Consider the following 15,796-nt stretch of genomic DNA (forward strand, 5'->3'; position numbering starts at 1 on the left):
CTTAGTCTGTTCACTGACATGCAAAATTAGCAGGTTCATTTTTCACACCTCAGAGTTTAACCTCAAATGCTAGTGGAGGGACAAAGTCGCTGACATTAAATGAAGCTTCCTTCTTTGTAATCTCTCCACCTTTACTTCAGAAGCACATCTGAAGCCTTGGGGAAGCCGAGTGACTGACGTTCAGGCCTGTCAGTCATCCAGAGGCTGGGCAGCAGGACAGTAGGTTGCAATAGCGTGCAATTTGTCCTCTCGCATAGCGGCTATGTGCTGTGAGGAGTTTTTTTCCTCTGGAGTGGGGCTCTCCTGTCAGCATCCAGCTATATTATACCGTTAGATTTCCAAATATTTGTGCTTGTTGCTTTGCGATGTCAGGCCGGTTGTAAACTGTGGATGTTCCAGCTGTTCGAGGGAGGAGAGTCAGTGTGTTACCCCTGCTGTGCTCATCAGCTGCCTATTCCTCGATGACTACAGCCCTGCAAAGCACCGCTCGGTCTGACCAATCTCAGTGAATACACGTTATTATTTAGTGCATTGTACAGCTGGGAATTAGGAAGGGTTCTTCCAAGGTTTTAACTGGGGCTAGTATTGCCTGGCTTCAGCCTGATGGGCCCCTATATTTGGTCACATGCTAGCATTCGGGCCACCACGAGCTGCTGCAAAACTAGTGTTTGTTTTAATTACATCTGCTGTCAACCCTGTCTCTGGAGCTGGGGAGCCTGAAATCAGCCTGGGGACTTTTATCCCCCAAGAACCCTTTTCTACTAACAACTTTCCACCCTGTTCTTTATGAAGACTCTCAGGGGAATTTCCATCTTGCAGAGCATTGCTTAATTAGCAAAATACCATTATTTCTCAGAGTGACAGAATTTTAGCATTAGGGAAGAACCAGTGAGCAGGATTCAAGGACACTGGCTTTCATCTGGGAGGGCAGGAGGGACCGCAGGTGAATAGGAAAATTGGAGGTCTGGTTGACAACTCATTTCTGGGGTGGAAATGGGAAATTGCAGGAGGACCATAGAAGGACAGAAGGGATAATGTAAGGGCAAACTGCCAAACATCTGAGATGTCTTTACACTAATGCTAAGAGTATGGAGAATAAACAGGAAGAACTAGAAGTCTTGGGACACAACAAAGGCTACACTTTAATCAGCATCACACAGACTCTGCAGAATAAATTGCAGCACTTTAATATTATTGGAGAGTGTAATTTGTGTGGGAAGGACAGGCAGGAGAAAAGGGAAGAGTATTATCTGGCATATTATGAATGCGTGGCCAGAAAGTGGGGAGGGACAGAGCTGTTGGAGATAAAATAGAGAGGAACAGTATGGTTCTACTAATGATCACCTAAAGAGGAAGAGGAGGTCGATGTCAATTTTTTTGAGCAACTACCAGAAGCGTACTGAGGATATGAGGTAGTGGTAATCAAGGACTTTATCTAATCAGATATCTGTTGTAAGAAAAATCAAAAACAAAACCACAAAAAGCAGCAGAGCACTATTCCTCAAGTTTTTGGAATGTGTTGGGACAACTTTCTGTTTCAAAGTGTGGAGGCAGCTACAGGAGACACGGCCAGATAAGGCTGTGATAGATATGAGTAATAAAGAGGAACTTGCTCAAAAACAATTGGAGCTCATGCATTGGTGAGGAGGATTGAGAAGGGGAGAGCAAGACCAAATGACTCCTGTAAGGCAGATTTCCACACATTCAGGGAATTGATAGTGAAGGTCCTTCAGGGAGGGGCTGAAAGGGGAAAGGAAGGAAGGAAACAGGCAGTTTGGTAAACGTTCATATACTGAAGGTCCCATAGGAAGCTATCCTTCTGGCAAGGACAGTGATGAAAGAACCCAGGGTGCCTGAGTCAGGAGCCATTTGGTCATCTGACAGCAAAAATGCATTATACAAAAGGTGAAAAAAGACATCCAGTTAGAGGCCAGTCACAAATAGTGTAAGAAGTAGGGCCAGGGCTCAGTACTGGTGCCAGTTCTCTTCAATACCTTTATCAATGATCTGGATGAGGGGATTGAGTGCACCTTCACTAAGTTCCTAGATGACCCCAAGCTGGGCAGGAGTGTTGACCTGCTCAAGGGTAGGATCCCTGCAGAGGAATGACAAAGTGACGCGCTGGGTGGATGAGGGAAAGGCTGTGGATGTGGTCTACCTTGACTTCAGCAAGGCTTTTGACACCGTCTCCCACAGCATTCTCCTCAAGAAACTGGCTGCCCTAGGCTTGGACTGGTGCACGCTTCGTTGGGTTGGAAACTGGCTGGATGGCCGGACCCAAAGAGTCGTGGTAAATGGAGTCAAGTCCAGTTGGAGGCCGGTCACTAGTGGCGTTCCCCAGGGCTCGGTGCTGGGGTCAGTCCTCTTTAATATCTTCATCGATGATCTGGACGAGGGCATTGAGTGCACCCTCAGTAAGTTTGCAGATGACACCAAGCTAGGTGCGTGTGTCGATCTGCTCGAGGGTAGGAAGGCTCTGCAGGAGGATCTGGATAGGCTGCACCGATGGGCTGAGGTCAACTGCATGAAGTTCAACAAGGCCAAGTGCCGGGTCCTGCACCTGGGGCGCAATAACCCCAAGCAGAGCTACAGGCTGGGAGATGAGTGGTTGGAGAGCTGCCAGGCAGAGAAGGACCTGGGAGTGATGGTGGACAGTCAGCTGAATATGAGCCAGCAGTGTGCTCAGGTGGCCAAGAAGGCCAACGGCATCCTGGCTTGTATCAGAAGCAGTGTGACCAGCAGGGCTAGGGAGGTGATCGTCCCCCTGTACTCGGCTCTGGTGAGGCCGCACCTCAAGTACTGTGTTCAGTTTTGGGCCCCTCGCTACAAGAAGGACATGGAGGTGCTTGAGCAGGTCCAGAGAAGGGCGATGAAGCTGGTGAGGGGCCTGGAGAACAAGTCCTACAAGGAGAGGCTGAAGGAGCTGGGCCTGTTCAGCCTGGAGAAAAGCAGGCTCAGGGGTGACCTTATTGCTCTCTACAGGTACCTTAAAGGAGGCTGTAGCGAGGAGGGGTTGGCCTGTTCTCCCACGTGCATGGTGACAGGACGAGGGGGAATGGGCTAAAGTTGCACCAGGGGAGTTTTAGGTTAGATGTTAGGAAGAACTTCTTTACCGAAAGGGTTGTTAGGCATTGGAACAGGCTGCCCAGGGAAGTGGTGGAGTCACCATCCCTGGAAGTCTTTAAAAGACGTTTAGATGTAGAGCTTAGGGATTTGGTTTAGTGGGGACTGTTAGTGTTAGGTCAGAAGTTGGACTCAATGATCTTGAGGTCTCTTCCAACCTAGAAATTCTGTGATTCTGTGATATCCCAAGGTGGAAGGGACCCATGACGATCATCAAGTCCAATTCCTGGCTCCACACGGGAGCATTCTTTAACACACCATACGTCTGAGATCATTGTCCAAACACTTCCTGACCACTGGCAGATTGGTGTCATGAAACCTTTCAGCAGGAGCAAGTTCCAGAGCCTGACCACGTTTCTAAGACACAATTCCTGATATTAAGACTGAACGTCTCCTCTTGCAGCCTCGTGTTGTTGCATATGGATGTTTTTAATACAAAACAAAACAATAAAGAGACAAAACAGCCATAACAGGACGTTTGTGGAGCAAACCTTCAGTTAAGAGTAGTTCTCATTTTGGAATTTGATGCCCGTGAAAAGAACAGTCATGCTGTGTGGGGGGTTGCGGAAAGGCTCCCCTGGGGAGTTCAGCTGTACCCAAAGGTTTCTGTTGGGGGCTTTTTTTGATGGGAGAAAGGGGCTCTGTACGCATTTTCTGGGGCCCTCTTTTATATTCGTCTCAGTGTTCCAGTTAGGGTTACGTTTAGGGTTGTTTAGAAAAAGCGAACACAGAGTCCAGTTGCATGTGGGGTTGCGTAAAGTCTCCGCTGGGGAATTAAGGTGTACCCAAAGGCTTCCCTTGGGGGCACTTTTTGGGGTTAGGGTTAGGTTTAGGGTTAAGGTTAGGGTTAGGGTTGGCGTTAGGGTTAGGTGTTAGGGTTAGTGTTTGGGTTAGGGTAAGTGTGAGGGTGAGGCTTAATGTGAGGGTAAGGTTGAGGGTGAGGGTTAGGGTTAGTGCTAGTGTTAGAGTTATGGTTTAGGGTTATGGCTTGGGGTTAGGGTTAGGATTAGGGTTAGGGTTGGGGTTGGGGTAGGGGTTAAGGTTAGGGTTACGGTTGGGGTTAAGTTTAGGGTTACGGTTAGGGTTGGGGTAGGGCCTTGAAAAGGAGATGGATATGCTTTTCTTCAATCCGGGAAGAACGGGATACATAAGGCCCAAAGACCGAGTTGCTTGACAACTTAAAGCGAGACATATCGTTCAAAAGGAATGGAAAATGGAGCCTTATTTGTGGTCAAGAAAAGGAATGGAATATGGAGACTGTTAAGTCATGGAACTTAAAGGATTGTTTGTTACCTTTCCTGATTGTACTTATGTATAGGCATACTCGGGTTTAGTATGGAAAGCGATGTTCTGTATATTTAGAATGTTTGATGTTCGTGTGTGCGTGTTGGTGGAGCATAGACTCCCCGCACACCCAGCACTGTTGACTTGCCTTTTATACCTTTTAGAAATATTTGTTTTATAAATATTACACAATTTAGATTGAGTTGAGACTTCATTTATAACACTGGCCAACCTGTTCCAGCGTGCAGTGACCTGCAGGGCAAAGAAGTCCTTCTCCATTTCTATAAACCTTCTGGAGAAGAATCACCAAGGCCAGGCTCATTATTGTTGACAGTTTTATTGACTTTTGGTGCCATCGGCACCCCCACCCTGATCTTTCTCCTCCTCCATCATGAATGAGAGACAGAAGGGGTCGCTGGAATCATCGTTTCCTTCCCTGGAGGTTTTTTCGTCCTCTTTGAGCACGTCACGCAGCTCCTCCAGGAAGGCTTCTGCAACGGCCCATGCAGCCATCATATCGGGACAGATTTCTTTGTCCAGATCATCCCTGGCTTCCCCACTGCTGCTGCTGCTGCTGCTGCTGTCAGTGGAGCTCTCCCCCTCATTGGTGTCCAGAAGGACATCCCCCAGATCTGGCGGCACTGCTGTCAAGCTCAGGTCGTCAAACACTTCTTCCACCAAATTGGAGGGGACGAAGCCTCTACTGCCGTCTGTCCGCTCTCCTATATACCAGCCATCCTCATCCATCTCCCCAGTGACATAAACAAACTGCCCCGCCGTGAGGGGAAGCTCTCGCTCCAGATGCTTGTTGGGACTATCAGCAGGGTCATAGCTGTTCAGAGCTAGGAATTTCCGAATCCTTGCTGGTCCTTGTCCCAGTGAAGCCTGCAGGTCGAAGGGCTGCTGCCAAGTTTCCGCTTCTTGGCTCTCATCCGCAGCGCCCTCCTCTGCAGGCAGGCAGGGCCCTGGGCTGTCCTCTGCCGGTTGGGATTCGGAGGTGGCTGGGTGGGTAGGTGAGAGCTGTGGCAGACGGGTAGTGGCAGGGCTGGATTGCTCGCTTTGCAGCCGCTGCAGCTCCTCAGCGAGCAGCTTGAGTTGTTTGGTTTGATGGTGGCACCGATCTTCCAGGTCGGCGACCTGGGCTCGTAACATTTGCGAGGCTTCCTCGTGCTGCCTCTTGCCTTCTGCCTGAGCTCTCTGCAAGCTCTCGAGCTCCTGTTCTTTCTTCTGGAGCGCCAGCTGTGTCTCCAGGTGTTCTCTCTCCAGCTGTGGCCCTCTATCTGCAATTTCCTTGAGCGCTTTCAGCTGGCACTCTGCCTCTTGCAGCTGGGCCTGAAGCTCGCTGACCTGTTGCAGGGCAGAGTTTTGCTCCTCTGCCATTTTTTCTACCTGCTTCTTCAGGTCAGCATTTTCAGCTTGGACTTCCATTGCTGCGTCCAGCTGCCTTTGGAGGCGAGAATTTTCTTCCTCCAGTCGGTTTTTCTCCTTGCTCAGCTGCATGAGCTGGGCAACCAGCACCTCCTCGCTTGGGCTGGGGGCACTCTCACAAGGTGGCAGTGCCTCAGCAGAGCTTTGGCTGGGTGGAGGCCCTGGAGTCTTGCTGGCCTGGTGGATGATCTTCAGCAGGGATCTGCATTTCTCCTCCAGCTGCTCGGTAAGCACCACCAGTTTTTCCTTGGCTTCCTGGAGCATCTGGAGCTCCTGGCACTCTTCCTTGGTGCTTGCCTCTCTCAGGAGGCATTGCTTTGCCTCCAGGGCCTGGCGTTGCTTCTCCAGGCCGCTCATGGCTCGCTGGAGGCGGGCGTGCTGCTCCAGCATCCACCTGAGCGTGCCTGGCAGCACCTTGTGTTGGTCGGAAGGTTCTGGAACCTGCAATCACCAAATGAGAGAAAGGGTCGGGTTGGAAGGGAGCTCAAAGCCCGAGCTCAAAGCCCACCTCATTCCAGCCCCTGCCAGGTTTGGGGCCCCCCCAGCCTGCGCCAGGGCCTCGCCGCCCTCCCGGGGAAGGATTTCTTCCTGATACCTGACCCAAACGTGCCCTCCTCTGCCTCAGGCCGTTCCTCTGAGCCCCCCACTGCACTCCCTGACAGAGTCTCTCCCCAGCTTTCGCGTAGCCCCCTCTAGGGACCTCAGGCCGCCCCGAGGTCTCCCCGGAGCCTTCTCACCCCCAGCTTCCTCAGCCTGTCTCCTCACCTGGACGTGAGCGTCCTTCACAGGGCGGCGGCTGCTGCCCTTCTCGGAGCCACAGCTTTCCTTGGCTCCCTGCTGAGGTGCGTCCTGGGCAGGCTGAGCCCGTGTTGGCGTCTTTGGCTCTGCCTTGCCCAAGGGCCCTTCTTGGTCTTCTTGGCCCTTTGTTCCCTGGCTGTCCTCTTGCTCGTCCTCGAAGCCCGCCACAATGTACTTGACGAAAAGCTTCTTCTCCAGCTTCAGCTCATGCTGCAGCTGGCGGATGCGGGCAGGCTGGTCCCCATGCATCTCCCAGCGCAGTTCCTTGAGGACAGCCTGGAGCTTGGCGCGGGCTGCGCTGCTGCTCGTGCAAGGCCTCCGCAGCTCGTCGGCCAGCTGCCGCTGCAGCTCCCGCGCTTGGTGCGTGGTAGCGTCGCGCTCCTTCTGCAGCGGCTCCTGCGCCGCCTGCAGCTCGGCCGCCTTCCAGCGCAGCATCTGCTGGGTCTCGGTGGCGCGCTGCTGCCGCTGCTGCTCCTGCAGCCGCTGCACGTCGAGGGCCTGCTGCCTCTCCCACTCGCGCTGCAGCTGCTGCACCAGCAGCTGCCGCTCCCTCTCCTCCGCCTCCTTCATTTTGCAAATCTCTGCGGCGAAGTGGCACCGCAGCTCCTGGTTGTGGAGGCGCTCGGCCTCCAGTTTGGCACGCAGTGCCTGCAGCTCCAGCCTGCGCTCCTCCTGCTGCGCAGAGCTGCCATTGAGCTGCGCTGGGCTCCATCGGGGCGTGGGGCGGCTGGGCCCCATCGGTCCCCTTCCTGCAATGTCCCGCACCATGGCCACGGGGACAGGAAGAATTGGCTGAACTCTGACTGCTGTGGCCCTTGGCCACTGACGGTCGGTCACCTTCACTGGGTCTGCGAGGGCCAGCAGCCCCTGACCCTGTAGCGTCTACTGCCAGTCGCACCAGTCGCACCAGTGCAGAGACAGCGTCTGCTACTGGCAATGGGGCCGTGCGCCTGGAATTTATAGGGTGCGCGGCGTGACCTCACAATGGAGGGCGGGGTTATGCCCTTTGTGGAGTTGGGCGGTGTGCATTATAGGATCACTGAATACCCCGAGGTGGAAGGGACCCTTCAGGACCACCAAGTCCAACTCCTCACACGGTGTTGGGCTGGTCGGCCCGCTGTGTCGGAGGGATGTTTGGGTGCCCATTGCCTTGGGGTGCTTGGTGTTTGGTGGTGTTGGGATGTAAGGCCTGGTGTTCGGATAAATCACCTTCTTTGGTCCAGTAATCACAGAATCACAGCATATTGCAGGGACAAAATTAGGAAGGCCAAAGCTCATCTGGAGCTCAATCTGGCTACTGCCGTTAAAGATAACAAAAAACGTCTTTATAAATACATCAACACAAAAAGGAGGACTAAGGAGAATCTCCATCCTTTACTGGATGCGGGGGGAAACTTAGTTACAAGAGATGAGGAAAAGGCGGAGGTGCTCAATGCCTTCTTCACCTCAGTCTTTAGCGGCAATACCGGTTGTTCTCTGGATACCCAGTACCCTGAGCTGGTGGAAGGGGACAGGGAGCGGGAGGTGGCCCTCACTATCCGCAAAGAACTGGTTGGCAACCTGCTACGGCACTTGTATGTGCACAAGTCAATGGGGCCGGATGGGATCCACCCAAGGGTACTGAGAGAACTGGCAGAGGAGCTGGCCAAGCCCCTATCCATCATTTATCAGCAGTCCTGGCTATCGGGGGAGGTCCCAGTTGACTGGCGGCTAGCAAACGTGACGCCCATCTACAAGAAGGGCCGGAGGGCTGACCCGGAGAACTACAGGCCTGTCAGTTTGACCTCAGTGCCAGGGAAGCTCATGGAGCAGATTCTCTTGAGAGTCATCACGCAGCACTTGCAGGACAAGCAGGCGATCAGGCCCAGTCAGCATGGGTTTATGGAAGGCAGATCCTGCTTGACGAACCTGATCTCCTTCTATGACAAAGTGACGCGCTGGGTGGATGAGGGAAAGGCTGTGGATGTGGTCTACCTTGACTTCAGCAAGGCTTTTGACACCGTCTCCCACAGCATTCTCCTCAAGAAACTGGCTGCCCTAGGCTTGGACTGGTGCACGCTTCGTTGGGTTGGAAACTGGCTGGATGGCCGGGCCCAAAGAGTCGTGGTAAATGGAGTCAAGTCCAGTTGGAGGCCGGTCACTAGTGGCGTTCCCCAGGGCTCGGTGCTGGGGCCGGTCCTCTTGAATATCTTCATCGATGATCTGGATGAGGGCATTGAGTGCACCCTCAGTAAGTTTGCAGATGACACCAAGCTAGGTGCGTGTGTCGATCTGCTCGAGGGTAGGAAGGCTCTGCAGGAGGATCTGGATAGGCTGCACCGATGGGCTGAGGTCAACTGCATGAAGTTCAACAAGGCCAAGTGCCGGGTCCTGCACCTGGGGCGCAATAACCCCAAGCAGAGCTACAGGCTGGGAGATGAGTGGTTGGAGAGCTGCCAGGCAGAGAAGGACCTGGGAGTGATGGTGGACAGTCAGCTGAATATGAGCCAGCAGTGTGCTCAGGTGGCCAAGAAGGCCAACGGCATCCTGGCTTGTATCAGAAGCAGTGTGACCAGCAGGGCTAGGGAGGTGATCGTCCCCCTGTACTCGGCTCTGGTGAGGCCGCACCTCAAGTACTGTGTTCAGTTTTGGGCCCCTCGCTACAAGAAGGACATGGAGGTGCTTGAGCAGGTCCAGAGAAGGGCGATGAAGCTGGTGAGGGGCCTGGAGAACAAGTCCTACAAGGAGAGGCTGAAGGAGCTGGGCCTGTTCAGCCTGGAGAAAAGCAGGCTCAGGGGTGACCTTATTGCTCTCTACAGGTACCTTAAAGGAGGCTGTAGCGAGGAGGGGTTGGCCTGTTCTCCCACGTGCATGGTGACAGGACGAGGGGGAATGGGCTAAAGTTGCACCAGGGGAGTTTTAGGTTAGATGTTAGGAAGAACTTCTTTACCGAAAGGGTTGTTAGGCATTGGAACAGGCTGCCCAGGGAAGTGGTGGAGTCACCATCCCTGGAAGTCTTTAAAAGACGTTTAGATGTAGAGCTTAGGGATATGGTTTAGTGGGGACTGTTAGTGTTAGGTCAGAAGTTGGACTCAATGATCTTGAGGTCTCTTCCAACCCAGAAATTCTGTGATTCTGTGATTCTGTGAATCTGGATAGGATGGACCAATGGGTTGAGGCCAATTGTATGATGTTCAACAAGGCTAAATGCTGGGTCCTGCATCTGGGCCACAACAACCCCATGCAGTGCAACAGGCTGGGGGAAGAGTGGCAGGAAAGTTGCCTGATGGGAAGGGACCTGGGGGTATTGGTCGATATCCAGCTGAATAGGAGCCAGCAGTGTGCTCAGGTGACTAAGAAGGCCAACAGCATCCTGGCTTGTATCAGAAATAGTGTGGCCAGCAGGACTAGGAAAGTGATTGTCCCCTGTACTCAGTTCTGGTGAGGCTGCATCTAGAGTATTGTGCTCAGTTTTGGGCCTCTCAGTACAAGGACATCGAGGTGCTGGTGCCTGTCCACAGAAGGGCAACAAACCTGGTGAGGGGTCTAGAAGAGAAGTCTTATGAGGAATGGCTGAGGGAACTGAGGTTGTTCAGCCTGGAGAAAAGGAGTCTCAGGGGAGACCTTATTGCTCTCTATAATTACCTTGAAGGAGGCTTTAGTGGGGTGAGGGTTGGTCTCTTCTTCCAAGCAACAAGCAATAGGACAAAAGGAAATGGTCTCAAGTTGTGCCACAGAAAGCTTAGGTTGGACATTAAGAAAAATGTATTCACTGAAAGTGTTGTGAGGCATTGGAACAGGCTGCCCAGGGAAGTGATTGAGTCACCATCCTTATAGGTCTTCAAAAGACATGTAGATGTGGTGCTTAGGGACATGGCGTAATGGTAGACTTGGCAGTGCTAGCTCAATGGTTGGACTTCATGATCTCAGAGGTCTTTTCAACCTAAATGATTCTATGATCGTATGATTAGCAAAAGAGAAAGGCTAACGTGTAAAGAATGTAAAAGGGGACAGAAAAATATATGAGAGGAAAAGAAGGAAAAAGATTATCACTTCAGGGGGATGGCAAACAAAGGACAAATGACAGGGCAGGCTGAAGTGTGAAGCAGTTTTATGAATAGAGCTTACCTGATACAAGAGGCCATATACTCTTAGAGCTAGCAAGGGAACTGAAACACAGACCACAGGGAAAAAAAAAAAAAAGTGAAAGAACATTTGAATTAAATGTACTCAAGTCCTGATGACAGTTTCTCTGGTATAATTAAAGAGTCAGCCACAGTAATTTTTTCAAATAGTAAAAATTATATTTAAAAATATGGAAGAATTATGAGTTACCAAGAATTACAGATCAGCCAGCCTGTCTCAGCTATCTCAAATACATTGAAAAATACTGGAAAAAAAAAGCAAAAACAACATTGTGTGCTTTAAAACTGCAGAATGATGATGTGATAAAAACAGCTGACATGAATTTATCCAAAACAAATGATATCCAGCTAGTCTAATTTTCTTCTCTGATAAGAGTGAAATGAAGCTCAAGCACTTAAGAAAATGGATTTCCAAATGAACTTGCTACATTAAAGGGGTGGCTTGACATAAGTACAGTCAAATATGGTAGAAAGAAGAGTAGAGTATTACATTTAAGGTGAGATAATCTCAAGAAAAGGATGCAAAATCTGTCCAGAAAGAGTCTGGGCTTTTTAGTGGGATGAAATCTGAATGTGAGGTAACAAATGATCCCATTGCCCTGGATATTTCAGGATAACATAACTGGGATAATAGATATGGGAGGTACTCCATAGTGCTTTGGATTGATTAGGGGTCACGCAAAGTCCTGTGCCCAGCTTTAGAACATTAATGATTATGTTCTTGCAGATCATTTTCTGCTGTTTTCTGCTGAATGCTGACAGAATAACAGTTGGGCCCGGTGATTTTATCTGGGCATGACAAGTGGGGAGCATGGACAGCTTGTGGCTAACAGACCAGGCCTTCCTCTCCTTCTTTCTCTCTATTCTCTCTGAAATATTTTCAAAAATGACTACCTGGATGGATCTTACTAGGTCCCTGGCCATCAGAAGAAGCAGCACAGCTCCTGGGGACTCAGTGTATGGAGAACTGTCTGCAGTGTCACAGCACCTAAGGTCCTTTCATCATTAGCTGCCTGAGACCAAGGAGAATGGATGCCATGGCGCTCCTAAAAATCCTGCTAAGCACTCATCTGCAATTAACTCCCTTGGGAAATACAGGCCTGGATTTTGCAACTTAAAATGGGGAGAAGGGGATTTATTGCAACGCCTTTTGTGGCACCTCGACTGGATGGTCCTCCTGCTGGGATGTCATTAGTGGAATAAATGTCTCTGGTAACTTTATGTAAGGCATTCTGTTTAATGCGGACAGCTGAATGCTTCAGGGTGAGACCCTTTGTTTGCTCCCACTCTAGTGGAGTCCTGTGCATGGGAAGAGACTCTTGTTGCTACCATAAAACTGACAGTGGCTTATGGCATGACAACAACGTGCAGTTTTGGTGGGCTTCTGTGCATTCGATAGACAAGATCTGCTGTTGACACCTATGCCGCCCATAAAAGTCCAAACCCTTGGTTTCCCAAAAAAGTTATCTCAACTTTCCAGTAGATACGCTGCACCTGATGCTGCCATGTACGGTAGCTGACTCCCAGAGACTTTTCAGAGATGGGGTTTTGTTAATTTGGCATCACTCCTCTTTTTATCATTTGCTATTAATATTTGGCCAGATGAAGATCTCTGAAGGGTTTTGTATGTCATGGTGATTGGCCAGATAAAAGCACACAGAAAGCTCTGATCCATCCTGAACCAGAAATCCTGCAGGCTCAGGAGGAATGAACCTCTCAGATGTGCCTGCCAGCCATGAGCTGGATGTGGAGTACCTGCTCTGTTCATATACCCATTCACACATGTTCCACCACTGAAGATCAGCATCCACGATGCCACAGACTCCCCAGTTTTAGCTGATTTTTCCTGTTATTTTAATGAAATAAGTAACTGTTGGAACTGGAATGCTGTTAAACATATTCCTGTCTCTTTTTGCCAATACCTAACACCAAGTCACCACTTTTCATTAATTGTGCTGAAATTGTACTGACCCTTCATTATCTTTTAGTTGCTGTTTCTTTTTGTTCTTTGAAACTAGAGCCCTACAACACTGTTTAACCCAGGATGTGTCTCTGCCAAAGGCAGGTCTGCTGAAGGACAAGGCAAACAAGTTCACCACTGACAAAAGAGGTAGCAGAGCCACCACATATGAAGCAGCTACAGCAAATCTAGCTGAAGGGTCTGGGGAGAGAGAGAGGAAATAAAGAAGAGGTGTTCAACGTTAAGGACTTCTCAAACATTTCTGACTTTCTTCCTAGTGAGGAATGGGCCTCCTTAGGAGAGGGTGAATGCTGGAGGGGGTAAAGCAAATGGGATCATCCTGGGGCCACATGCCAAACAGTTCGAAAATAATTAGATTTTCTTGGGAAAACAAGCAAACAAAAAAATCAACAACCCTTTTTCTGTTTTGCGTGTGGATTTTTCTTTTGGCCACGTTGACGTGCCCTAGCAGTTTGTCCATGTGAGGAGGAGCCATCTTCGTGCATGAACGTTTTCTGAATTTTTCAATACCGCCGAGCACTATAGCATTAGAAATTGCTGAGGCATCTACTCTTTGGCTCCCTTTTAAGTGCTGCACTGTTACAGATGTGGAAGAGCTAGAGCAGCCTTGAGAAAGCCCGAACAATGTACTCCTACGCATTGTGCTTTGTATAGCTCGATAGCGCTAGCGTGTCTGCTGCTATTTCATGCTCTGGGCCCTGCTCTTTCCACTCTGCCCAGCCTTTAGGGCAAGGTTATCAGTGAGAAGGTGGAATTTGTTTGATGCCTTCACCTCCCTACGTCTTTGGTTCTGCTTTTTATTTTTATTTTTATTTTTTTAATTTTTTTGTGGCAGAGCCTCACCAGAAACTGCAAGGCATTTGGATTTGCGGCCATTTCAGCAGGAGGGTTTTGTTTTGTGCGAGGAAGTATATGCGTTCAAACTCAAAGCAGATTGTTTTATGCAGTGTCAAATTCTGTGCAGATGGAACATGATATGATATGTTGAAGCGGGATATATAGCATATGGCCATAATTCAGGGAAACACATTTCTCCAGCTGGATACCTGCTATTGAGTTGGAAAACATGTGTCCTGCATTCTGGTAGGCTTCTACCAGAACGGCGAGAGGACATATAAGACAGGTCATTCCTGGTATTGAGTATCATCTGGTGCTTACATCTGTCTCATTGGTTACATCTATCTCGCTGGTTTCATAGTGCTGCTCACAATCAAGACTCTTGCTGTCACAACAGGCAAAGTACAGCCCAACAAAGCCATTGCTGAGCTCTGCACCCCCAGGTGCACATTCAGAAGCCAGCACATGCAAACAGGCTGGGCTCCTTCGTAGGGCTATGACTTCGGGCTGGCATTGCCATGCCTTGTCCCTTCTGTCCTCAGGGGAGATGAAGAGCACAGTGTCCACCTCTTGCTCAGCCTGTGGCTCTGCCTGGCTCCCCCATCACCTTGCGAGGTATCTGCAGCATTTCTGAGCATCCCAGGGCTGGCAGGAGCCTGGCTGCTCGCAGCAGACCTGTTCCTTGAGGAGAACGGGCCTGTGGAGAGGCGAGCTGTAAAGTGACTTCAGCTGTATTAATCATCAACTTCTACCTCCTGCCAGGCGGAGGTAGGCTGTGCGTGCAGTTCCTCCTGTGGTTCAACTGCTAAATATCTCGTGGTCAGGCTCATGAGTAATTACCTGCCTCAGCCTACTTTTAAATAATGAAGCAAGCACAAACCATCGCCCCGGAGTGATCCATCCCTTTTAGTGCTGCCATGCCCTGCCTGCTGGTCACTCACTTGGCTCCCTTGTACCCGCCCAGGCTCTGACACATCTCTGCTCCATCACAGCCCAGCACTGCTGATCAATAACCATCCCGGCCCTTTGCTCAGGCTAACAACCCTCCTGTTTCACACCTTCCCTGTGCTTTTTCTTTTGCAGGCTATGTTCCTTGTGCACTCAGCTTTGCTCTCCAGGCTTTGCACAGCTCCTCCCCAGTCTCTGTGCTATGGTTTCACAGGGCACGGTCCCTCAACCCCTCAGGTGATGCTCTCTGCTCATTCTCATGTCTCTCCCACCCCCTGTTGTGGCTTTTTCTGTGTTAACACCAGCTCCCAAATCTCTCATTTTAATAGTTATAAAAAATATAATTTCATTCAGAAACACTATACCCTTGAAATCCCTGCTAGTTCAATTCACCTTCCCCCCAGTGCTAGCCTGGGAAAATAATGACAGCAAAGGTAGGGAGTGACTCTACTTAAAAACAAAACAAAACACAACAGAACTTTTTTTTTTTTCCATTGCAAATTTGTTTTCTCATTTTTATATAAAAATAACTAAAATTTTTTATGATGGAAAGTTCTCTCTGGAAAAGGCAGATTTATAAAAAAGAACAAAAGAGATTTTGCTGTGGGAAAAATAACATTGAAACACTGTCACTGTTGGTATTAAATAAGATTTTGCAAGGATGGAAGTGAAATCCCACATTCTGTGAGATTTCCCCTCTATCTTCTCCATTTTTTTTCTCCCACCACCAGTTCATTTTTATTTTATTTTATTTTGCAGAGGCCAGACTGGCCCAGCTTGGCCATGCTGCCTTTCCCGAGCTCTCTGGTGGCTCCTGCTTGACCTAACCTGACACAACTTGCACAGAGTAACCGATCCCCTGTTTTCATGAATTCAAAGAGATTCCTCCTAGAAGGCGGCAGAAAGGGGAGAAATATGTACGTGACCCCAGGGCAGACGGAGGTGGCTCCCTCGGCAGAGACCTCCATGGCAGCTTGGTATTTTGCTGATGCAGATAGCCTGCGATGTGTCCCGGTGCAGCAAGTAGTACAACTGCACTGAGCAGTTCTAATTTTTTTTTTTAGATTGCAATGAGGACTGAAAACAGTAACACAAACACTGCCCAGAACAGCGCGTGGACATTGCAACATGCTTTCTGCCTCTGCACGTTGCTCTTTGCAGCACTCAGTGTACATTCCTGTGCACAGGTTCCTGTGTGCTTCGTGCTGTAGCATTGCAAAGATGGGGGCCCACATGCAACAAAACATTAGATTTTAAAATTATATTTTTAGTA

At 49.8% G+C, this 15,796-nt stretch overlaps 1 protein-coding gene across 1 annotated transcript; it reads right to left on the reverse strand.

Annotated features, from left to right (window-relative positions):
• Positions 1–4,734: 4,734 nt before the first annotated feature.
• On the reverse strand, positions 4,735–7,534 carry LOC110354706 (uncharacterized). The gene is made up of 2 exons (XM_072034935.1): positions 6,601–7,534; positions 4,735–6,276 (listed from the first exon to the last, which is right to left on the reverse strand). Exons 1-2 carry the CDS (start codon positions 7,399–7,401, stop codon positions 4,744–4,746), a joined length of 2,334 nt encoding a protein of 777 aa, XP_071891036.1. The 5' UTR covers positions 7,402–7,534; the 3' UTR covers positions 4,735–4,743.
• Positions 7,535–15,796: the final 8,262 nt, after the last annotated feature.

This window comes from Anas platyrhynchos, chromosome 2, assembly GCF_047663525.1.
Source record: "Anas platyrhynchos isolate ZD024472 breed Pekin duck chromosome 2, IASCAAS_PekinDuck_T2T, whole genome shotgun sequence".
Classification (NCBI taxonomy): Eukaryota; Metazoa; Chordata; class Aves; order Anseriformes; family Anatidae; genus Anas; species Anas platyrhynchos.

Coding starts and splice junctions, on each gene's coding strand:
- LOC110354706 (XM_072034935.1), bottom strand. CDS start 7,401: ATGGTGCGGGACATTGCAGGAAGGGGACCGATGGGGCCCAGCCGCCCC. Junction 6,277..6,600: donor TGAAGGACGCTCACGTCCAG/GTGAGGAGACAG, acceptor TGGTGATTGCAG/GTTCCAGAACCTTCCGACCA.